The 25,522-nt window shown below is 44.4% G+C and overlaps 1 protein-coding gene and 1 non-coding gene across 5 annotated transcripts; both read left to right on the forward strand.

The window, feature by feature from the left end:
- The first annotated feature begins 981 nt into the window (after nucleotides 1-981).
- Nucleotides 982-1,063, forward strand: TRNAS-AGA. Its single transcript has one exon. It is a non-coding gene; the product is annotated as a tRNA-Ser (tRNA).
- Nucleotides 1,064-1,186: 123 nt separating this feature from the next.
- CFAP418 (cilia and flagella associated protein 418) lies at nucleotides 1,187-22,764 on the forward strand. 4 transcript variants are annotated; one of them, XM_037892249.2, is made up of 7 exons: nucleotides 1,187-1,411; nucleotides 5,793-5,892; nucleotides 8,748-8,818; nucleotides 9,851-9,916; nucleotides 11,190-11,285; nucleotides 15,428-15,605; nucleotides 22,746-22,764. In XM_037892249.2, exons 1-6 carry the CDS (start codon nucleotides 1,287-1,289, stop codon nucleotides 15,585-15,587), a joined length of 618 nt encoding a protein of 205 aa, XP_037748177.1. In that variant the 5' UTR covers nucleotides 1,187-1,286; the 3' UTR covers nucleotides 15,588-15,605; nucleotides 22,746-22,764. The 4 variants fall into 4 exon arrangements, with proteins under 4 accessions (XP_037748177.1, XP_037748176.1, XP_037748175.1 ...); XM_037892248.2 differs by lacking the exon at nucleotides 22,746-22,764 and adding an exon at nucleotides 18,007-20,406 and having other exon boundaries at nucleotides 1,188-1,411; XM_037892247.2 differs by lacking the exon at nucleotides 22,746-22,764 and adding an exon at nucleotides 16,763-16,914 and having other exon boundaries at nucleotides 1,188-1,411.
- Nucleotides 22,765-25,522: the final 2,758 nt, after the last annotated feature.

Consider the following 25,522-nt stretch of genomic DNA (forward strand, 5'->3'; position numbering starts at 1 on the left):
CTGCCCCAGCGCTGAGCCCTCCTGCACCCCAAACCCTTCATCCCCAGCCCCACCCCACACCCCCAGCTGGAGCCCACACCCCCTCCCGCACGCTAACCCTCTTCCCCCGTGAAAGTGGGTGGGGGAAAGCGAGCGACAGAGGAAGGGGGGATGGAGTGAGTGGGGGTAGGGGCCTCAGAGAAGTGGCGGGGCAGGGGCAGGACCTGGGGAAAGGAGCGGGGCAAGGGCATTCGGTTTGGTGAGATTAGAAAGTTGGCAACCCTAGATCCAGCACCGCTGCCTGTCCAGATGTACCTCACTGGGTCCACTTTCCTCGCCCCCACATGCTTTAGCCAATGGCCATCTCCAGGGAAAGGGAGACCTGCAGTCCTCATACACTATTCTTCCCTCAATGAACTAGCCTGGGGACTGCCAGGCAGAGCCTACAACTGCCACCTCCTTAGGCTGTCCTGGGTGGGGGTGGATTTTGTAGTCCTGTCCCCCGTAGAGAGCACTGGATCCAGTGTGACAAGTGCACTTACGAAAAAAACCACCTTTGTATGCACAAATGGGGCTTGTGAATGTAAAAATATGGGCATGACAGGTGCAGCTGCAAAGATATCTATGTAGGTGGAAACAGCTTTGCAGGTAGCAAAAATGTACATGTGATGGGCGCAGCTGCGAAAAAACCCTCTGTGGGTGCAAGCAGCCTTGTGGGGGGGCAAAAATGTGACTAGCTGCAAAGACAGGCTTTTGTGGGTCATGCCCATAGTTAATAATCTGGCAGTGATAGTGCTGAACCTGCAGGGACCACTGATTAACAAATAAATGAATGAAATAACAATTACGTTACAGACCATACACAATATAGTTCTTTTAAAAGCCTGTCGCAATGGAGCAAAGTGATCCAAAAACTAAAACGAGTTCAGTCGTTGCAGGAAAGAGCTGAGGCAGGTATTAATTATGCTTCTTATAATGCTGCACCAGCCTTTTTCATCATCCGTAGTCGTGGCCGAGTGGTTAAGGCGATGGACTAGAAATCCATTGGGGTCTCCCCGCGCAGGTTCGAATCCTGCCGACTACGAGCCGCCGGCAATAATTTTTGGCGGGGCCCCTATAGCCGTCCCTGTTTGTGCGGGTGACGCGGGGGAGGTCAAGGCATGTTTTATTAGTTTGCTGGAGAGGAGGGACGGCACCCATACCCCCGAAGCGCGAAGCCTTTCCGCGGAGGCGCGCGCGGCCCCTGCCCTCCTCCCACCGTGGCGCGCGTGCCCGCGGGCTCCCTGGCAACCGCCGACGGCGCGGCGATGGCGGACGATCTGGACGCGCTGTTAGACGAAGTGGAGACCAAGTTCTGCCGCCTACAGGCGCTGGGGGCGGCCGGGAAGCGGGACCGCGGCGGAGGCGAGGAGGCGGTCGGGGAGCGGGACAGGTTAGCGGCGGACGTGGGTGCGCCACGCTCGGGAGAGCCCGGTGCGGTCTCCCGGCCCCGCCGTCCAGGCCCAGGGCTCCGTCCCTGCCTTGGGCGTCGTGTGTGTCCCCGGCAGCCTCCCCCGGGGCGCCGCGCGTGCCCGGCAGCCTCCCCCTTCCCCCCGGGGCGCCGCGCGTGCCCGGCAGCCTCCCCCTTCCCCCCGGGGCGCCGCGCGTGCCCGCGTCCCGGGCAGCCTCCCCCTTCCCGCGGGGCGCCGCGCGTGCCCTGTAGCCGCGGGCGCTGCTTGTCTCTTTCCTGCTCCCGCCACGTTCCTGGGGGCTCCCTGTGGCCTGCAGTCGCTGGGCTCTCGGTCCCTCGCCCACACACACTCCAGTTCCTGGCTCACTCTCTCGGGCCTCTCTAGTCTCTGGCCTGGGCTCCCTCCCTCTTCCCCCAATCCCTTTGCTCCCTGTCACCTGGCCATCTTGGCCCAGGCTCTGCTGCGTGTGCCCTGGGGTCACGCTCTGGCCCTGGGCTTTGTAGGCCCTGACGGAAGCCCCTCCGCGTGCCCGTGGCTGAAGTGCCTCTTAAAAACCAACTTTGCCAAGTTGGGTTTGTCAGGGATCGGCTTGAAGAAGAAGGGAGATCAGAAACTGAAAGGAGGGCTGAGGACACGCTTCGCCATCGGCTGTTGGCAGGTGTCCCGTTCACTCTGGGCTAGTGATGCCCACGTTTTGGAGTTTGATGACAGGCTCCGGAGATGGCCCTTATCTCTGCTGCCTCTTGTCTGCATCCATGGCGGAGCGGCTTGCTGGCTTTGGTGCTCTGTTGTCAGCATGTGGCTGTGAAGTCACAGTGAGAGAATTTAATGTCAGAAAAACTAGATTAGGCAACGATTGTTGTTCACATACTGAAAGTTTTTCTGAACATTAAACTAAAGCAAGTTAGAAATTATGTGGCCAGTTTTAACATTGGCTTTCATTCTGTTGGTGTCTCAAAAGAGATAATTTTGCAGCCAGCTGAACCTGAATAATAGTAGATTCTGCAGTAACTAATGTGGTTTATAAAACAAGAAGTGTAAATCAGATTTTAGAGTGTCTGTCATACACACTTTTGTAATGCTCTCTGCTGAGAAAACTGAGTGTAGTTTGATTTAAAATTAGCTAAACAGCAGTATCAGTGCACTAGTCACTGGAATGCAACAAATGTGGTATTGACATCCCCACATTATGAAACATCATGAAATAGGTCCAAAATCATGAGGAAAAAATTATATCATGATTTTTGGTTTGTCTTTTGATTTTTGAACTTGCCCAGCCCATTCACAGTGTGTGTAGGTGACAAGTAGTGTTGTCTCCTCCCCCAAATTCATTGGGTACAGTGATTTTGGCCCAACTGTAGTAGTTGTCACCCACTCATGCCTGTCCCCTACCCAGCAATTAATTCTACCCTCAACTTCTAAATCAGTCATGCACCTGCATTTGCCTGGCCTGTCTCCCAGCCCCCCTCACACTCACCCCATCACTTCAACCCCATCTGCCTAGCCCCCATATCTGTCTGTTTCATTCCCCCCATTCCCCACCAACCTCACCTCTGTTCCTCCTGGGTAGGGTTGCCACGTGTCTGGTTTTCTACCGGAATGCCCGGTCGAAAAGGGACCAGGTAGCTCAAGTCAGCACTGCCGACAGGGGCGTTAAAGTCCGGTCAACAGCACAGTGGGAGCCCAGGGCTAAGGCAGGCTACCTGCGGCTCCTGGATGTGGCTGCCAGGTCCCTGCAGCCCCTAGGTGCATAGGCAGCCAGGGAAGCTCTGCGCGCAGCCCCTGCCCCCAAGAGCTGGCTCCGCAGCTCCCATTAGCCGGGAACCACAACCAATGGGAGCTGCTGGGGTGGCACCTGTGGGCCCGTGGGCAGCATCCAGAGCCCCCTTGGCCATCCATGCACCTAGGGGCCGCAGGGACCTGACGGCCACTTCCTGGGAGCCGCGGTAAGCACTGCCGGGACCCCGCACCCCATCCTGTACCCCAACCCTCTGCCCCAGCCTGGATCCCCTTCCCGCACCCCAAACTCCCTCCCAGAAGCCCACATCCTCTCCCGCACTCCAACCCCCTGACACAATCTGGAGCCGCCTCCTGCACCCCAAACCCCTCATCCCAAACCCCTAATCCCCGGCCCCACCTCAGAGCCTGCATCCCCAGCCGAAGCCCTCACCCTGCACACACCCCAGCCTCCTGCCCCAGCCCAGAGGTGTCTCCTGCACCCTGAACCCCTCATTTCTGTCCCCCCCCAGCCCAGAGCCCATCGCTCCCCTGCACCCCATCCCTCTTCCCCAACCCAACCCCCTTTCACAGGGTCAGAAGAGGCCAAGACAAGCTTCAATTCGCCTGTAAAAGTACCAGGACTAAAAATACTCCATTCAATGATTTTGCACGTACTCTGGTGCCCACCCTTAACACATATGAAAAGGAGTACTTGTGCTCCTTAGAGACTAACAAATTTATTTGAGCATAAGCTTTCGTGAGCTACAGCTCACTTCATCGGATGCATGTAGCTCATGAAAGCTTATGCTCAAGTAAATTTGTTAGTCTCTGAGGTGCCACAAGTACTCCTTTTCTTTTTTGCAGATACAGACTAACATGGCTGCTACTCTACTGTCTTAACACATAAGTTGGAGTGTAATGCTAACCACTAGTAAAGATAGTGGTATCTTATTTGGAAGTTGCAGTTGAACCAAAGGCTAAGGGTGTCACTCAAGGCCAGTGCATTGTGGTAAACAAATGTTATTTGATTATTGATTATTAATAGTGGACTAGCAAGTTGGAGGGATAGTTCAGTGGTCTGAGCATTGGCCTGCTAAACTGAGGGTTGTGAGTTCAATCCTTGAGGGGGCCATTTAGGGATCTGGGCCACAAATTGGGGATTGGTCTTGCTTTGAGCAGGGGGTTGGGATTAGATGACTTCCTGAGGTCCCTTCCAACCCTGATATTCTATGATTCTATGAAGATACCATACTTGAAAATTAACTAACCTATAAACTGTACAAAAATCAGTCACCTAATTTTGATTAGTAAAATAAACAAACATTCTGTGCAAACATGAATATGAACTACAGCAGTGCAATATTTATTAGCAAGATATATAAAAAGTTTCCTATGCTATTTTGTAATGTACAGTGAAGTATGTACTGTCTACATGAAGTATGTAACCTGACTTTTAGTGGTTAAACACTAGCTTATTCTACAGTATGCAGAATGTTGAAATCACTCATATCATTCCAAAAAAACCCAAGGCTGAATGTTATTGAGTCTATAAATAGCTCATTCAGTTTCTTCAGAACAACATAGGCATTTTTAATCTCTCATCTCCACCATCCTTACCTCCCAAATTGTCATTTAAACCTAGGATTGTTAGTTGGTGTTTGTTTCTCAGAGAGAGAGAGGCAACCACTGGTGTTAAATGCAAACCTAGAGGCAACCATGGTGGAGATAAGAGATGTAAAAATTTTCTCTAATTGATCATTTGACCCTTATTTTTCTGTAATTGCTAAACTGTAATATTGTAATTGATCATTTAAGCCCTTAAATAGAAATATTCACAAATCTAAGCCGATTTTAGTGGGTTTAATGTTAAGATTCTTATTACTGTATTCTATATTTCCTGAAATACAGTACCATAACTACTCTGAACTATTCTATGCTTTTTCCATCTCAATTTATACTCTTAAGGGTCTTTCATATTGTAGGTTTTGTCAGGCGATTACAATAATTAGGTTTTAAAGCCATTATTTAGCACTTGTGTATGATGCAGGATTAAAGTTTTATAGTTGTATTTTTTAATTTGTGTTAATTTAAAGCCAAATTCAGACATGATTTAAACAGTCACAGATCCATGTCTTCAACAGCAAGTTGAACTGGTTTACACAAGGTATGAATTTAGCATTGAATGTTAAGGGATTGTCTCAAGTATATATAAGCAAGGACATTCAGTGAACACCAAAGCTGTCATGAATGGTTCCATATGTAGCTATCTATTATACTATAAAAAAGTCTGTAAAATCATGCAGTGTTGTGTATCAAAATTTTGAAACACAAATTAAAATTGTGCTTCAGAAATTACTTGTAATTTGATCTGTCTGAAAAGAGTCAGGAATCATAAGCAGATTTGTGTACTCTAAATTGCATTGACAATTTAGTAGTATGTGCAAATGTTCAGGCTGATCTCTAATTTTCCTGTGCTCTTATGCCACTAATATTTCATGCCTTAGGTAGTAAAGATATGTTAGAGGGAAAATAGCTGAATGTTTTTTAAATGTTTCTTGAAACTAGGTAGGTATGGTTGAAACGCTTGAAACTACTTTACCTGCTCATTTTACACAATGATGGATTTTCCTCTACATTTCTCAGATCAGCTAAAATACTAACAAAGGCTGTCGTTGATGAAGAGAGTATAGATGACATAATTAAAGATATCATTGATGAAAGCAGCTTTTCCAAAAAAACTGTGGTAAGTAGAGTTCTGAAAAATGCTGCATGAAGGGGTTCAGTTAGAAAGTTTTCAGAAAAGGGAGTTTCAGGGAGGTTTTTGTTTGTTTGTTTTTTAATTGTGAGAGAGTAGATGGGTTTAGTGAACTTGGGAGCTCAGGATATGTGAACTGTGTGGAGTTTCAGAGAGCCTGAGAACCAGACTCTCTTCCTCAATAAGTGGTGCAGCATGGACAAGAAATTATGGAAGCTAAGGCCCGGATCCAGAAAGGGATTTAGGCATTGCAATGCTCAGCATCGTGGTGCCTAACTTTTAGGCATCTAGAAAGACACAGAATCAACACTGCAATTCACAAAGCCTGAGTTAGGTACCTGGGTTCCCTATACAATGACTGTGGAGATAGAAGCGCCTTGGAATGTAATCACAGAAGCCAACGTGCTAGTCAGGGAGCTGGAAATGCTAGCCCATGGGAAATTCTAAGGAGAGGTGTGTGTCCTAAACCCTACCGCTCTGACAGAGATAGGCACCTATCTCTGCTAACAATCCATGATCAGGAACCCACCTCCTGGAGTCAAGTAACTTAGGTTCCACAGAAAATGGCGGGAAGAGGAGAAAGTGATGGTGTTTATAATTTTTAGCACAGAGGTTGGAGCACTTGCCAGGGATGTGGGAGATCCAGGTTCAATTCCCCTCTTTGCTAAAGGGGGAGGAAGGATTTTAACCGGCATCTCCAACCTGCCAGAAAAATGCTCTAACTACTGAGTTATGGGATATTCTGGTGTGGGGCTCCCCCAGTTTTCCAGTTGAAGCTGTTCCATTATGAATAAGTAGTAAAAGAGTCATTGGAGCAGGGGAACTGGACCTTAGTCTCCCACCTCGCAGGTGAGTGCCCTAACCACCAGGCTACACAGTCATTCTCTCTCTCTCTCTCTCTTTCTTTCTTTAGCAGGAGAGATTGAGGGAGCCCTGACACATTGCCTAGGGATACCCAGGGTTGTGAGGCACCTCGCTATCACCTGCCATATCTATGCCTGCCATGGTAATCCCCAACTCCTCCAGCCAGAGGCAACACAAGCACTCCCCTCTAGGCCTTACAGGCCCCACTGTTACTCTACAGGTTAGTGATAGATACAGTCCAACCTTTGAGCTCTCCAGGCATCTTCCTGGAGTGTTCAGCACCTGGTCCACTGGTATTGGCAGTATTCACAGATTCACTGCTTCCAAAGAAACAGTACTCATCAGCTTACCAGTTCTATCTCGTATCACCTCTCCACTCAATACACAGCCTTTCGATATACTTGATTTCACTGCAAACATAAGTTTATTTAACAAAGCACAGATTCAAGTAATAGCAAGAAATAGTACTGGAAAAAAATGTTTACATAGAAAATAAAGTTATAATGCATTCTTGAGCCTAGACTTATTTACCAAGGTACTCTCATGTCTTGTAGAGTTTGGCTCACCCAAAATCCTTGCAGCACTTTTTAGCCAGCTTAGCTGTGATACTCCTTTCATGAGATAAGCATGCTGTCCTCATGCCCTCACCCCCCAGATATATCACTCCCATCCTTTGTCTTTATTCGTAGACAGGGCACCCCTGCTCATTGTTTCGTCCTGTGAATTTCCTCTCTTGTAGATTTCAAAATCTCTTTTTTTGCCTGTGGCTTAGTATGCAAATAGGCCTACATTGTGAGCCATACCATACACAAATGACTAGCCAAGGATGATAGGTATCTGCTGCCTCCTGTCTGAAAGGAAAATTTTTGAGGTGTTTCACCTCCTGGTGACCGTCCTTAACTCCAAGATCTTAACAACATAAATTTTAGAATAGATACATAACTCCTTAAATATTATCCGCACATACTTTTTGCAATGATGACAGTGACCAATGGGCTACTGGCTCTTGGTAGAGACCTCACATGTCACCCTTTGGTGAACTGTTATGCTTATATCCAACCCAGGGGATCCCTGTAAAACCCTATGCACCTCCTGTGCCTTCTGCCATTTGGCACCAAGAAGTCCCTGGGTTATAAGCCCAATATCAGAATATCCCATAACTCAAGTGGATAAACTCTAGATGAGCTGCTATTAGGGAAAACTTCAAAACTTTCAATTAAATGGTCTTGTACTTTCCAATTTCTTTTTCTGTCATTACCAAGATATTTGTCTAAATAGAAGCTTTCTCTTCTTCAGTCTACATCCTTCCACCATTTTATTAACTGAAGTTGCAGTCTGGTGTGTTAGTGTTTCATGGAAGCATTGTCTGGTGGTTAGCATACAGAACTGGGAATCAGAGTTAAATTCCTAGCTATGCATTTACTGTATGACTTTGGGCAAGTCACTTAGGCTTCAATTTTTAAGTGTGTCTACTAATTTTCAGTGCCACACGTGAGACACCTAGAATGTGGTTTTTTTAAAAAAAAAAGGTGCTGAGCACCCACAATTCCAGTTGGATAAATTTGAAAGATGTACATTTAGAGTTCAAGTTATTTGATTACTATCCTGGGCCAGATCATTATTCCCATCTGCCCCCCAACACCCAAATATATTTGTATGGAGAGGGGCGGAATCTGCTGCCTCCATTGCATGGGGTTCTCACAGAGCCCTCTGCAGAGTGGGTGAATCTGCATTTGGGGAGGAAATTGGGTGAGTTTAGGTGTGTTATGAACCTGGTTCCCTGTCTACCCATGGGTGGATCTGCTAAAATTGTGATGCCTTTTGAGAAGAGCCAAATCACCGTGATGGGCAACTTGCAGTTTTTCTACCCTCATTCCAGTTTCCATCAGAGAGATTTCTGGCCCTTGCTTCTTAAGCAAAACTGAATGGCTGTGTATGTTGCTGTAATGCTGCCTGGTTCTCTCTCTCTTTTGAAATAGAAACTGACATATAAATCTGCAAGTCCCACATCTGAAAGAAATAGTGCTTCCATTCAGGCTCATGGTAAAAGGTAAGTGAAGAGTGCTGACCTGAATACATAAGTGTGTAAATTCTATAATCAGTCTAGTAATGTCTACTATTTAAACTATGATGACACTGAATTACAAAGCAACTAAGTATTTAGGGGAGCTTTCGTAGGAGAAAGGACAAATAATTCAGCGTTTTGTGACTCCAAAGAGCAAAGGAAGTTTTTCATTCATTTAATAGATTCATAGATTCCAAGGCCAGAAGAGACCATTGTGATCATCTGATCTGACCTCCTGTATAACACAGGCCATAGAACCTCCCCCAACATAATTCCTTTTTGAATGTTTAAAAAAATCCAATCTTGATTTAAAAATTGCCCCTAATGGGGAAACCATCACAACCCTCGGTAAATTATTCCAATGGTTAATTACCATTAAAAACTTACACCTTATTTCCATTCTGAATTTGTCTAGCTTCAGCTTCCAGACATTGGAGATTGTTATACTTTTGTCTGCTAGATTGAAGAGCTCATTATCAAATATGTGTTCCCCATGTAGGTACTTTTAGCCTGTGATCAAATCTCCCCTTAGGCTTCTCTTTGTTAGGATAAACAGATTGAGCTCCTTGAGTCTATCAGTATAAGGAATGTTGTCTATAATGCTAAATTAAAGTACTAAAGATTACTGCAGTTGTAAATAATCTTCTGCCACATGAAAAAGCATTAACAGTTCAAAATTAATGTTCTGTTTTACTTTTCTGTATTTATTTTAAGTCCCTGTACTATTTGGTGAACACGTTGCCCATAGTAGAGTGTTTCTGTGACTCTTGCTTATGCACACATTGAAAAACTTTTAACTCTTATATGCTCCTGGATGTTCAGCATAAGTCCAATAAAATAACACTTATTTTATAATTACTGTGCTTTACAATTCTAATGAAAATAATGGACTTGCTGAAAAGGTACATGCGCTCATTGGAGCATGACAGACTAGGTCAAATCAACTTAGGTTATTATTATGCTACTTTTCCCAAATGACTTTAACTAATCTTACATTTCTCTGTTGAATTCATATAGCTGTTGTCCAGTGTATCTTGGCGGAAGCTCTGCACCACGTGGTATAGGAACAAATATTTCGCAGAGGTAGGAAATCTGAAAGATACTGCTCTATTACATGTGGTTTATTTCATGAGTGTGTTTTAGAGACCTCTTGAGAGCTTATCTGCTCAATATTGACACTAAAAATTCTATGGCCCTTTTTATAAAAGTAGGGTGTCCCCGGCTCTTATGGTATCACCATTTCATTAGTTCTGCGGTCATAGTTATCCAGCTGAGGCCGGACTTGGATTTTTAATTAAAAAAAAAAATCAGTTCAAGTTTCAGACCATCTTTAGACATTTTAAGGAAGGAAAAAGCATGCAAAGCAACATTTTTCCTTTGCAGGTAACATTTAAAATAATTAAATAACCCATCAACTTACAGCAAGTCACAAGAAATTTCAGCCCAAAGGGAATTTTCTTCTAAATCGTGTTTTTAAAGTGCTTATAACAAACAGTGTCTTCAGAACCAGAATTATGGGCCAGATCTTGACTCCTATGCTAAGGATTTGCACAGGGATTTTATGTGGGAGACCGAATCTTTCCCTGTAAAGCCACTTTGGTGCCCACCAGCTTCAGCTGTGTATGTGACCTTTACACCCCTCACCTCAAAAGGCAGTTTTGTTTAATGGAACTACTTAGTTGTGGTTACACAAGCCATGCAGCCACTCAAACTTGCTTAGAGAGAGGAATTGTGGAGTATTGCGCCTTACTGTGCAGGGGAAGCAGTCTTCCTCAGTGGCCTTTTCCAGTGTGACCTTTAACAGTGTATCTGTAACAGTTCAGTTGCTTTTGAGCCCTGTGCTGCATATTATGCTACTGCACTGCACTAGCATAGCTCTACAATCTAGTAGCCTAAATGTAGTCTTCCGTATTTTTCATCAGGAAGAATTGACAATCTAGCCCAAGGGTTCTCAAACTTCATTGCATCGCGATCCCCTTCTGACAACTAAAATTACTACAAGACCCCAGGAGCCGGGGACTGAAGCCTGAGCCTGCCTGAGCCCCACTGCCCTGGGCAGGGGGGCTAAAGCTGAACTGCAAGGTCTTCAGCCCTGGCGGGGCTGTAACCTGAGCCCTGCCACCGAGGGCAGTGGGACTCAGTCTTCGACTTTGGCCCCAGACCCCAGCAAGTCTGAATGCACTGAATGAGGCAGTGGAAAGTATGGTATGGGCTCATGTAATTAAAGCATGTAGAATGTCTGTGTGTGAGAGGGCACCTTAGTTCTGGAATTTTGTAACTTTTGAGCACTTGATTTTGAAATCTTAATATATCTTTGTAATAAATCACTGATATTTGATTATTTTACTTTGAACAGAACATGTGATCAGCTACGTTGTACTGCCTGTGACTTCCATGTGTCTCATTACAATGACTACCAGTGGGATAAGTCATGTGATTACCTCTTTTTCAGGTATGCCTCAGGTAGACTTGAAGTTAGTATTTGGGGTACTATGCTTATCAAAAATATACATTTTAATAGATAAAGAACCATATTTATTGCTGGCATAATCAGGTTATATTCCATGTAAATCAGTGTCACTTTCACTAGTGATGAATTTGGCCTCTTGTGTTCTATTGCAGTATGTCTCATTCATGAATAAAGTAAAAATATGACTGTCCTTATGTATATTTGCCACCATGTTTTGGGTGACAGACTTATTGCTTCTGTCAGGTTTTTTTCTCTCCACTGTTAAGTACCGTGCTCAGGCTATGTATATAAGCTGTTCAGTGAGACTCAAGCACTTTAAAAGCCTTTGTTTTAAAAATGTAGAAGCTTGACTGAATGCAAGGTTTTCCATGGGAAAAAAACCTTGGACCAATCACTTTAAAAAAAAAAAAAATTTTTTTTTTGTTAAATTGTGGTATTTCTCCCTCTCCCCCATCCCAATGGGGATTTGAAGTCCCTGAATTTGTCCTTTAGCCACTTTGACTTGTAATTTCTCTAAAATCTTTCCTGAAGACCTCACTAGATTGGATTGTAATTACAAATAAGAGGTTTATTCCTGATTTATACATGGAATTTAAATACAGTGCATTCCATTTATTTTGATAAAATCTGTTTTGATCAAAACTTTGTTCTCTTAAAATATATTGATCAGGTTAATTGGATGTTCACATTGTTTGTGTGAACACCAGGGTGTATTGTAGCTTGTAAAGAACACTAACACCTTATAATAACAACACATTAGTAAGTCATCTTGTTATTAATAGTCTCTTTCTTGTTATGTTAGAACGTCCTTTGTGTTCTCTCTGATCCTAAGAATCGATAGAGAGATCCTTGGTTTTTTTATTAATGCAAATTATTAAAAATACTCTGCATTGATAAGTTTTTGATATGATTCTTTGGTAACTAGAGAGTTTCATGAACTAAAAGGCAGAATGTATATTATTTAATGTACAAGTTATTCTGTTCCTGAGATTTTGAATGAATAAAATAAAGAATTTAATCAAGTGAAAGGCATTGTCATCAACTATTTCTAATTTGATTAAAATGTGTAATCCTCAACATGATGTTCAGCAATTTAGGCTAACCTGGATTTAACAAAGGAAATTAGGGGATTAAAGGTGAGAATGAACCAGTTACATACCAAGCAGAATAGACAGAGGACAAATATACTTAGGGCACGTCTACACTACAGACTTAAATTGACATATGTCAGGTTGAGTTGCAACCACCACAGTAATTACTGCAGAGCCTGATGTCCACACTACCCTCCTTCTGTTGGTGGTGTGCATCCTCACAAGCCAGGGCTCTCAATTCCCTACTGGGAACCAGCTCCCCCACCCCACTCCCAGGCTTCTTGGCTCCCTGCTCCTGGCTGGGAGCAAGGGACAGCCTCCTGGGCTTCTCAGCCCCCCCATGGCAGGGGGCGAGAAGCTGCCTGGGCTTCTTGGCTCCCTGATCAGGGGGCCTCTGGGCAGCAGCCTGGCTGGGAGCTGGGGGCAGCCAGGCTCTAGCTACCTGGCTATAGTGTGTACACTGTAGGGACAAGGCTATAGTGTGTACACTGACATAATTAGGTTGACGTAAGCTGCCTCACATCGACCTAACTATGTAGTGTAGACCAGGTCTCAGATATTTGATTACATTCACTTGCAAACACAACCAGCATACCTGTCCAATTTTTTGAATATTAATATTAGACATGCCTGGTCTATTAAACAACATGTCATAGATCTTGTAATAATGCTTACTCTGTAATATAACTCTTAAACAGAGAGATCTGATGACAATATTCCTATGCAATGTCTCTTTAAACAATCATTACAATAGTGAGCTTTTGTTTTGTTTCTCATATTTCCCTGGCATGCATTTGTAAACCTGTTAATCCTTCCTAAATAAATAGTGTAAAAATGAGATTTAAAGGATGGACAAGCAAGTTAGTAAATAAGCATCTACCCCACTGTGTTTAGTTCTCAGATTTCTATTGAAACATTTTTACTGTGCTCATCAGTGTAGTATTTGACCATCTATAAGGAAGGATTAATGGAAAGAGCAGGCTAAATGTCAGTCATGGTTAACACATTAAGTTTACGTTTGCTTTTTGAAATAACTGACTTTTATACTGGTCCTTTGGCTTCTTCATTTGTACTGCTGGATGCTAGCGTAGAAGTAACCTGTGATTTGGTGCATGTTCTCCCTATTGTCTATCCGTTTGTATTATGAAATGTGATCCCTTTTGCCTTCTACCCTGACCTGTTTCACCACAGACCCCCGTAGTGATTAACTTGCATATGCTATTTTCTGACAGCAGAATGTCACTGTGCATATGGATTCATTTATGATACAAGTGAACCAGTTTAAGATACTTAGGATAGCTGATACTGTATGAATCTAAACTAAATGAATACTTACAACACACTTCAGATTCACTCTCTAGACCAGATTGACCCCTCTAGGTTATTCCCAAGTAGGAGAGCTGATACTACATTAGTCTACTTGGTATTTCTTTCTGACTGATACTTTGGAGGATAGAATTCTCTCCTCTGCAGAACCAGCAGAGGACTAAACCTACAAAAACTTCAGGTTTCAATACACCTGCAAACAATAGTGACAGTACACTGAGACCTTTACTTAGGAAAGCATTATATTCAAGACAGCACTTCAGCACATGTTAAAATCCCACTAAAGTTAATGAGACTTAAGTGCACACTTAATGTCTAGCATATGTTTAAGTGTTTTTCTGAATCAAGGCCCAAAGCTTGTTTCATCACCTAGCATCTGGCCTGAGTGCAGGAATGGCTGTTATTGCACTGGACTCTCCCTGTGGCTCCTGTCTCCCTGGGGGTTGTATACTGCAGAGGAGGAAGAGAAAGCAAGATGCTCTGTCCCAGTCAGAATTATACATCATTAGTGTTTCTTGCAGACTTTTTTTCGTGGGGGGGGGAGGGAACCAATGCTGCAGAGAGTGGCTGTTTCCCTTCCCCCTCACCTCACCCTTGCTCCCTCCCCACCACAGACCTCAGTCAGCATAAACCACCCACGGAAGGGATCAACATTATCACAGTACAAAATGTTCCTTTTCTTCCAACTGATGTAAGTAAAAACAATATAACAGGAGGATTTTGACCCAATAGTTTGCCTTCTTGAATTTTTATTTGCTAGAACATTGTGTTGCTTTTGTAACAAAAAAGTTAAAGTGACCTGTATACATTTCAGAGCAGCCCATGGCTGATTTAGCCTATAACTCATAATTAAACCAGAGATGCTATTGCACTATAACCTCAGTACTTACCATGAAGGTGATTTAAAAATTGCATATAAAAAGGAGACTGGCCTGTTAAATAACCTCATTCAGCATTGCATGGGAACTTTATAGTTACTGTAGTCAAAGCTCCTACAATGACAGCACCTGGAAATGCAACAGTCCATTAACCGACAGGGAACTGGTTCTGAGGGCAGCAGTGCTGCATTTACTGGGGTGGCTGTGTACTTCTGGTCCTCCTTCAGGTAAGGAAGAGGATTCTCAGCAACTGCTCTGGCTCCAGTAGATAAAGGACCACAACCACTACACAAGTTCTTAAATTGTATGTGATTTCTCACTTCAGATATCATGATAGTGGAAGAAGGCGGTGAGGAGAAGGAAAAACAGTCTTGAGAGCTTGTGGGTTGGAAGAAGATAAGTCGATGTAGGCAACAGGACCAGGAGCCCGTAGAGTAGCTAGAGAGGAGTAACACTGCTGTTCTCACTGGCAGTTTCCTGCATGCATGTAGACTGCTATAGAAGCAAGAGCTGTCCAGCGATCTCATTAAAGTGTAATGCACCTAGGATGCTAAAAATTTGCTTTAAAAACAAACAAACAAACAAACAAAAAAAACAGATGTAATAAGGTGTCTTTATAAAGCTAGTCTGTTAGAGTGGTTTCAGCAGAATTGGTTTCAGCAAAATGCCATGGGCTAAGATCTTTTCTCAACTTCACACACAACTCCCGCTAAAGTCAGTCCCAGTGTATGCACATCCAATGTCAGAATTTGGCCCCATGGTGCTAAGTGCTTATTTTATAGAAAAAACGAACTTACATGATACTAAAGTGAACTTATTTGATTGACAGGAATAACATGCCTGAACTCAGTAAATTAAGAGCAAAGATGATAAAGAAGAAGGGATCACGGGCTTATGCTTGTCAGTGCAGTTGGAGATCCATTGGTGAACTAACTGACCTCCGAACAGACCGGCAGCTTCGTTGGGTCTGTGGTAAACATGTAGAATGAAGTCTTCTCACATATTTGGTATGCATTCCTGTGTGAAAACAGACTTTCAAGTCAAACTGACTTCCTTTTAGCATGTATTTCCCACTCCATTTTCTGAGAACAGAAAGGAACCTGAATGTTTTATCTAGAACTAGATAGTGACACTGAATTCAGAACTGAACATTTTTCCTCTCACTATAACAGTCTCATGAATTAAGGGAGTTCATAGAGGAAACAGCCAGCTTGGAGGCCTTCTATTCCCTAGAGTGCCAGCTACAGGTGACATTAGAAGTGTTAATGATAAGTGGGCTTGATGTGCTCCTCCCCTCATGCCATTGGAGGGAGAAGAAGCCAGTGAAACCAGATGGGGCACAGAAAAAGGGAAGAGCAAGAGCCCCTAGGTACGGGCTCCCTGAGCCAGCAGAAGTCTTGTACAAGATCTTTGACTCCATGGACATGGGGAGCAGCCATGCCCTGTGGCACTCTTTCAGAGCTGACTGGCTATCCGCATGAGAACTAATGCTCTTCCTCCCATTCTGCCTGTAGCCTTATGCAGGGGTGGCAAGGTTTGCAGCCCAGGTAGTGAGTAGTCGTACAGAGCCAAAAGAACGAGGACAAGACCAGCTGTCACCACACAGGGCTTCACTTTCCTTTACCCACAAATCCCCAAGAATGCAGATTTTGGAGACTCCCATCCAAACTCCTTAGTACTCACTACTCTTTGTTTTCCTCAAAGCCCTTTGTCCAGAGTAAGACGTTCCGTGGAGACTCTGAGGTTTACCACTTAGTTTCTTTGCCTGGTCTCTCCTCGCTCTTTTGGTTGCACTGCAGGGAGAGGACAGTATGGACCTGAATTATTTAACAATATTCAATTCAATTTTACAAGATAAGTTGGGGAAATTGTAGCTCTGCAACAGTTAACAAAGATGCTCGCATTTAAGAGTGCAACAAGATATATCCCAACTTTCCTTGTCTTTGGGTTTTTCAGTTAAAAGCTTCATTTCAGAAATACTACACACTCCAAAAGTGTGACTTGCCCATTGAATTCCCCCTTAAAACAGCTCCCAGTATCATGTTAGTTGGCGAGATGATTTGATTTAATATTAATGTCATAGCAGCTTATAAGCCCTTGTTTTCTTCACTATCTGCATATATGAAATATGCACAAGTATTATGTATGGCTTGTTTTTTTTCAGCACTGAAAATTATCATATTGAAAAATGGACTATAGTTCAATTTCGGCAAAGGGGATGGGATCATTTCATACAGTGATGTAAAAGAAAATGGAATGAAAACACTGTACTGAAAATATTTTTACTATTCAATAAAATAGTATTCTAAGGATTCATTCAGAGTTATTTGATGTATGCAATTTCATGTATACAAAGTGATAACTGGTTTTTAAACACCTGTCATACTTTAATTACATCAGGAGAAATATGAGGAGCAATCTGCAGTAAGCAGATGAATGAAGCAACTCAAAGATTGGAAATTACTGTCATTAATTTCTTGGGGCGATGCGGGTTGTAATTAAGAAATCCTTTTAACCAATCTTATAAAAATTGTCATGAACCTAAAGTTCTGGATAGGTGGTTCTAATAAATGGAAATATTCCCTTATTAGCAAGGAGAATTTTCTTGTCTCTTCTGATGATGCTGTATAGTTATCTTCATTTAACTACTAAAGACAATCTTTTCACATCCTTGGCCAAATGGTCTCTGTGGTATTTTGGTTGCAAGTAAAATTTGGTAAGTTTTCTGCTGGTTGGCCCTGCTGTAGATTTGATCATTCGGTCCTTAGAAAAATTTCGTAAGAAAACTCGTAATGAATGTGTATCATCTGCAAGTTCACTGCTATTGGTATTTCAAGGCAAAGTTCCAGCTTTTAGAGAATATAGAATTGCAGGTTCCAGAAAATAGGCAAACGCAGAGATCAGTTGATGGACTAGTTCTGAAACAGCTGTTAGCAAGAAAACTCTGCTTACCTAACAACCCAATATGAAGAGCTTCACCATCCTCGGCTTGGATTTTTAAGGGGTAAGTATTCCTGGGTTTTCTTCAGATGAGCTGAGTGGTTTACAGGCTCAGAGAATGCTAGGTGGGATTGGGGTAAGACGACACCTACAATCAGACCATGATTTATTGAAGAGTTCTTTAGGAGAAGGAAACTTTCCACTCTTCCTCTAGAGGGAGTTCAGGTCAGCTCTGCATTTCAACAAGTGATGAGTTGCTTTGGTTTTGTTTGCCTAATTCAAAATTGTTTTAGAGGAACTTCCCCTAAGTCTTTGCTACCCAGTATTTGGAAGGCACCTCTCCTATATGGAACCAAATATTCAAGACTTCTGTTTCTGATAATGATATGCAAGATACACAGCTCTCAAGCTGACCTAATAGTAGTGCTCTGGGAGATGTGGGTTTGCTGACTGGTCTCTCGTTTCCAGATTCAGCTACACCTGTCAGGGAGCTCTATGGGTATGTCTACACTACCCGCCGGATTGGTGGGCAGCGATCGATCCAGCAGGGGTCGATTTATTGCGTCTAGTCTAGATGTGATAAATCCACCCACGAGCGCTCTCCCGTCGACTCCTGTACCCCACCACCATGAGAGGCGTCGATGGGGGAGCAGCAGCAGTCGACTCACTGAGGTGAAGACACCACGGTAAGTCAATCTAAGTACGTCAAGTTCAGCTACATTATTCACCTAGCTGAAGTTGCGTAACTTAGATCGATCCCCGACCCCAGTGTAGACTAGGGCTATGAGTGAAGCTAAGCCAGTAATGAACAGGGAACCCCGGTCAATGCTTTCAGAGCTAGCAAGCAGAAACTAGGAAAAATTATGTGTTAATGTAGATGGAAAAAATAGGCCTGAAGAGTCAAAGGTGCTAATGAGACCCTGTCACTGTCCAACATTATACACTGTTAAAACAAGGTTTGGTATACAGAGACCTCAACCTGCTTCAGCCTATGGCAAATTCATTAGAAATCCTCTTAACCTAATATTAAAGATACAGAAAAGAAGGGAAAACAGTTAAAGCATTTGAAACTTAAAGAATTAAACAGGCTCTCATTTTAACAACATCCCTTGTTCCCTTTTCTTTAGAGACAGTTATTAAATTATTAAAAAGGAAAAAGCCCCTTGTGTGACAGTCTTTTAGATGATATCAAAGATGGTAAGAACTGTCCTTTTTGGGGAAAAGACAAGTTAGCGGAGATGGGCTACAACTGTTGTGCAAGCCCAATCCTGTTTTTAAGACAAGCACCCAAAAAGGGAGAGAAAAAGACAGAAGATGTAGCTTCTCTGGTGCTAACTTTTACTTGTTACCTCGCTGCTTGAGAAACACAAACACAGCACACGGTCTTATCAACCGCTCTGAGTCCTGGCAAACTTGTACCAGCATCGGGCTGTTTAGGACATTGCTTTTAGCTGCTTGTCTGGTCAGAGGCTTACAACAGTGTTGCAAAATACGTAGTCTTGGCCAGCTAAGCCAGACTTTTTGTTAGGCAGGAACAAAAAGGAGAGAAGAAATAAAGTGGAGAAGGAAAAGAACACATGGGTGAGAGGGGATAAACTCTCATATCCCAGTTGGTGGTTGAGTTTCAGCCAGAGCCAGTAGATGTGGTGGTGTCATCTGGGTCCCTCTCTCTGCCCTGGTCTGGTCAAGACATCTCTCAGGATCAGAATGACAAATGCCTGGGGCCCTAGCAAATAGTGGGATGGCAGACTCAGACTTTAAGATCAGAAGGAGCCATCATGATGCTCTAGTCTGAACTCCTGCACGTTGCAGGCCATAGAACATTCACCCACCCACTTCTGTAATAAACCCCCTAGTCTCTGACGTGAAAGTGAAGCTTGCTTCTTCCTTTTCTCATGTCTCACAGTCAGCCAGCTTCATAGTAAGCCATCTTCCCCCTCCCCCCCCCGAAGTAGGTTTTTAGGTTTGGGGTTTTTTTGGGAGGACTCCGAAAGGGAAGTGATGGGCAGAATAGCCCATCCTCTCATTTTGTCCACCAGTTAGGCCTAATTTCTAACACACAAGTTTTGGTTCATTGATTTCCATCTCACACTGTTCTTGTTAACCAGGCATGATCTTCATATACAATCCTTGAATTATAAGGAGTAGGCCTCTTCATTTGAACTAATTCAGTCTGTCTTTTTTTGTACCTTTCCCCATTATCGTTTATATTATAGGTTATTGTGACATTTTATGAACTTGCACTCACTTTTCACAATTGAGCTCACAATTAGGGTAAATTAGTAGGCCCAGCTATTACAACAGTGACTAACAATGTAACTGGAAAGTGGAGGCTACCGAGGGGGAGAAAAAGGGGAAAAGGCCAAATGTGAGTGAATGCAAGAAGGAAGACTTTAATCTTCAGGAGAGTGAAGGAGGAATCTATTTACAGTACGAATCAGCTGTTCTCATAGGTCACCGTACACTTCGTCCTCTTGCAAGCTAAAAACATTGTGGAAATGGTGTCTTATTTCTGGGTGGAGGCAACTATCAGCTAATAGCACCAGCTAGTACCAGCAGGGATATGCTGCAAACATACAAGAAACAGTGAAAATTCTAGAATACTGGGGGCACAGGTGGCCTCTTCTTGAAGACGTGATTAGAAGCCTGAATACTCAAATGAAAGAATCCTACCATTCATAGTTTCTTCCTCAAGGAGTCTAGCTACTTGTCTGTGCCCTTGGTTAGAATGGCAGATATAAGAACTCATCACAAGTGAAATATAGGTACAGTAATTACAAAAATAGTGTTATTGCATTTTGATTTGTATAAATGTTTTTATTTACAGTTACAACATTTCATGTCGTTTTAGATTTGGGAATAGTTAAATTTAAAAAACTAATTCTTAGTTCTCTTCGAAGGGGGAGGACTGGAGTGGTAATTCTTGAAGAGTGACAGTCCAATCCATGTGCAATCTTAAAATACTTCATATATCCCAGCTTTTTGTTAATATCTCCATGTAAAGCACCTCATCTCATCTGTAAAGTGCAGTGCAATACCTAAATCCCCCAGGTCTGGAAAAGTGCTTTATTTAAAACAAACGACAGAGAATTGGTGTACAGCATGTGTGCTTCCATTGGAAACACAATGCATGAAACAGATAACAGAACAATAGCCAAGGATCTTCTTACAGACTGCTGTAATGAATCTTAGCATCAGACCTGTGGAAATAATCCAAGGTAGAACATAGCTCTAAGCATAGGGTTTTTTCAGCATTTTACATAGGAGTTGTTTCTTCATGTGGTTTGGTCTTTCCCAAATTTAGCTGCTTTCTGGGTGTAGTTTATAACCAGAGGATATAAAAAGTTACTCATTTAAAAATGTCATTCACTCAGTCTCCCATTTTGTATTTTGTCAAATGGCTGTATTACAGAGAAACACTGACTAATATAAGTGTGACCTTTGTCTTCCCCCAATTGTTGCTTTGGAAGAAAGAAATGTTACTGCTTATACCTCTGGAAAAGACAAGAAGAAAGCATAGGACTTCTGTTTTGTTCAGATCACTCCCCAGCAGAGATAACATTGTCCTGCTTTGGAGGGTTTTGAACTAAATGAGAAATAAAGGGAAGAGAATAAAAATCCATAACAAAAGCATTCACTTTGAAATATCAGAAGTTTAGGCTTCATGTTCTATGCCCTGGTTTACACTAGGACTTTAGGTCGAATTTAGCAGCGTTAAATCGATGTAAACCTGCACCGGTCCACACGATGAAGCCCTTTATTTCGACTTCAAGGGCTCTTAAAATCGATTTCCTTACTCCACCCCTGACAAGTGGATTAGCGCTTAAATCGGCCTTGCTGGGTCGAATTTGGGGTACTGTGGACACAATTCGACGGTATTGGCCTCCAGGAGCTATCCCAGAGTGCTCCATTGTGACCGCTCTGGACAGCACTCTCAACTCAGATGCACTGGCCAGGTAGACAGGAAAAGAACTGCGAACTTTTGAATCTCATTTCCTGTTTGGCCAGCGTGGCAAGCTGCAGGTGACCATGCAGAGCTCATCAGCAGAGGTGACCATGATGGAGTCCCAGAATCGCAAAAGAGCTCCAGCATGGACTGAACGGGAGGTACGGGATCTGATCGCTGTATGGGGAGAGGAATCCGTGCTATCAGAACTCCGTTCCAGTTTTCGAAATGCCAAAACCTTTGTCAAAATCTCCCAGGGCATGAAGGACAGAGGCCATAACAGGGATCCGAAGCAGTGCCGCATGAATCTTAAGGAGCTGAGGCAAGCCTACCAGAAAACCAGAGGGGCGAACGGCCGCTCCGGGTCAGAGCCCCAAACATGCCGCTTCTATGATGAGCTGCATGCCATTTTAGGGGGTTCAGGCACCACTACCCCAGCCGTGTTGTTTGACTCCTTCAATGGAGATGGAGGCAACACGGAAGCAGGTTTTGGGGACGAAGAAGAAGAAGATGAAGATGATGATGATGATGAGGTTGTAGATAGCTCACAGCAAGCAAGCGGAGAAACCAGTTTTCCCGACAGCCAGGAACTGTTTCTCACCCTGGACCTGGAGCCAGTACGCCCCGAACCCACCCAAGGCTGCCTCCTGGACCCAGCAGGCGGAGAAGGGACCTCCAGTGAGTGTACCTTTTAAAATACTATACATGGTTTAAAAGCAAGCATGTGAAAGGATTAATTTGCCCTGGCATTCGCGGCTCTCCTGGATGTACTCCCAAAGCCTTTGCAAAAGGTTTCTGGGGAGGGCAGCCTTATTGCATCCTTCATGGTAGGACACTTTACCACTCCAGGCCAGTACCACGTACTCGGGAATAACTGTAGAACAAAGCATTGCAGTGTATGTTTGCTGGCGTTCAAACAACATCCGTTCTTTATCTCTCTGTGTTATCCTCAGGAGAGTGAGATATCATTCATGGTCACCTGGTTGAAATAGGGTGCTTTTCTTCAGGGGACACTCAGAGGAGCCTGTTCCTGCTGGGCTGTTTGCCTGCGGCTGAACAGAAATGTTCCCCGCTGTTAGCCACGGGGAGGGGGGAGGGGGTAGCCACGCGGTGGGGGGAGGCAAAATGCAACCTTGTAACGAAAGCACATGTGCTATGTATGTAATGTTAACAGCAAGGTTTACCCTGAAAGACTGTAGCCACTGTTTTATAAAATGTGTCTTTTTAAATACCGCTGTCCCTTTTTTTTTTCCTCCACCAGCTGCATGTGTTTCAATTATCACAGGATCTTCTCCTTCCCAGAGGCTAGTGAAGATTAGAAAGAAAAAAAAACGCACTCGTGATGAAATGTTCTCTGAGCTCATGCTGTCCTCCCACACTGACAGAGCACAGACGAATGCGTGGAGGCAAATAATGTCAGAGTGCAGGAAAGCACAAAATGGCCGGGAGGAGAGGTGGCGGGCTGAAGAGAGGGCTGAAGCTCAAATGTGGCGGCAGCGTGATGAGAGGAGGCAGGATTCAATGCTGAGGCTGCTGGAGGATCAAACCAGTATGCTCCAGTGTATGGTTGAGCTGCAGCAAAGGCAGCTGGAGCACAGACTGCCACTACAGCCCCTGTGTAACCAACCACCCTCTCCCCAAGTTCCATAGCCTCCACACCCAGACGCCCAAGAATGCGGTGGGGGGGCCACCGGCCAACCAGCCACTCCACCACAGAGGATTGCCCAAAAAAAAGAAGGCTGGCATTCAATAAATTTTAAAGTTGTAAACTTTTAAAGTGCTGTGTGGCATTTTCCTTCCCTCCTCCACCACCCCTCCTGGGCTACCTTGGTAGTCATCCCCCTATTTGAGTGATGAATGAATAAAGAATGCATGAATGGGAAGCAACAATGACTTTATTGCCTCTGCAAGCGGTGATCGAAGGGAGGAGGGGAGGGTGGTTAGCTTACAGGGAAGTAGAGTGAACCAAGGGGTGGGGGGTTTCATCAAGGAGAAACAAACAGAACTTTCACACTGTAGCCTGGCCAGTCATGAAACTGGTTTTCAAAGCTTCTCTGATGCGTACCGCGCCTTCCTGTGCTCTTCTAACCGCCCTGGTGTCTGGCTGCGCGTAACCAGCAGCCAGGCGATTGGCCTCAACCTCCCACCCCGCCATAAACGTCTCCCCCTTACTCTCACAGATATTGTGGAGCACACAGCAAGCAGTAATAACAGTGGGAATATTGGTTTCACTGAGGTCTAAGTGAGTCAGTAAACTGCGCCAGCGCGCCTTTAAACGTCCAAATGCACATTCTACCACCATTCTGCACTTGCTCAGCCTGTAGTTGAACAGTTCCTGATTACTGTCCAGGCTGCCTGCGTACGGCTTCATGAGCCGTGGCATTAAGGGGTAGGCTTGGTCCCCAAGGATAACTATAAGCATTTCAACATCCCCAATAGTTATTTTCTGGTCTGCGAATAAAGTCCCTTCCTGCAGCTTTTGAAACAGACCAGAGTTCCTGAAGATGCGAGCGTCATGTACCATTCCCGGCCATCCCACGTTGATGTTGATGAAACGTCCCTTGTGATCCACCAGAGCTTGCAGCACTATTGAAAAGTACCCCTTGCGGTTTATGTACTCGCCGGCTTGGTGCTCCGGTGCCAAGATAGGGATACGGGTTCCGTCTATGGCCCCACCACAGTTAGGGAATCCCATTGCAGCAAAGCCATCCACTATGACCTGCACATTTCCCAGGGTCACTACCCTTGATATCAGCAGATCTTTGATTGCGTGGGCTACTTGCATCACAGCAGCCCCCACAGTAGATTTGCCCACTCCAAATTGATTCCCAACTGACTGGTAGCTGTCTGGAGTTGCAAGCTTCCACAGGGCTATCGCCACTCGCTTCTCAGCCATGAGGGCTGCTCTCACCTTGGTATTCATGCGCTTCAGGGCAGGGGAAAGAAAGTCACAAAGTTCCATGAAAGTGCCCTTACGCATGTGAAAGTTTCGCAGCCACTGGGAATCGTCCCAGACCTGCAACACTATGCAGTCCCACCAGTCTGTGCTTGTTTCCCGAGCCCAGAATAGGCGTTCCACAGCATGAACCTGCCCCATTAGCATCATGATGCATGCATGGGCAGGGCCCATGCTTTCAGAGAAATCTGTGTCCATGTCCTGATCACCCACGCGACCGCGCTGACATCGCCTACTCGCCCGGTATCGCTCTGCCAGGTTCTGGTGCTGCATATGCTGCTGGATAATGCGTGTGGTGTTTAATGTGCTCCTAATTGCCAAAGTGAGCTGAGAGGCCTCCATGCTTGCCTTGGTATGGCGTCCGCACAGAAAAAAGGCGCGGAACGATTGTCTGCCGTTGCTCTGACGGAGGGAGGGGCGACTTACACGGCTTACAGGGTTGGCTTCAGGGAGCTAAAATCAACAAAGGGGGTGGCTTTACATCAAGAAGTATTTCAGGCAGGACTTCACGGAGGGTTCCAATAAGAAATGGTGCACCTAAGTTATTGTTCTTATTGGAACAAGGAGGTTAGTCTGGCCTCTGATTGATACATGGCTAGATTTACCTCGCTGCACCTTCCCTGTGAGTGACTGCAGCGTGACCTAGAGGAATGAGTCCCCTAGACGGGGGAGGGGGAGAAAGCAAATGAGTACAAAACAAATCTGGTCTATTTCTTGTTTTGATCCACTCCATCTATCTTTTACATCTTTGGCTGGCAGCAGACGGTGCAGAAGGACTGCAAGCCATCCACATCTCAGGGCTACTTGGCAGAAGATGGTACAATACGACTGCTAGCAATCCATATCGCCTGCCTGCTCACCATAAGATGGTTCAATAGGACTGACTGCAGGACTAAAGAGAATGACTTGATCAAGTCACTCCAAATTTAGTCCCTGCGCCCATGTCTGGCCAGGAGCACCTCGGACATGACGATGACGGCTACCAGTCCTATTGCACCGTCTGCTGCCACAAGGCAATGGGTTGCTGCTACTGTGTAGCATTGCAGTACCGTGTCTGCCAGCACCCAGGAGACATACGGTGA

The sequence above is a fragment of the Chelonia mydas genome, chromosome 2 (genome assembly GCF_015237465.2).
Source record: "Chelonia mydas isolate rCheMyd1 chromosome 2, rCheMyd1.pri.v2, whole genome shotgun sequence".
NCBI lineage: Eukaryota > Metazoa > Chordata > Testudines > Cheloniidae > Chelonia > Chelonia mydas.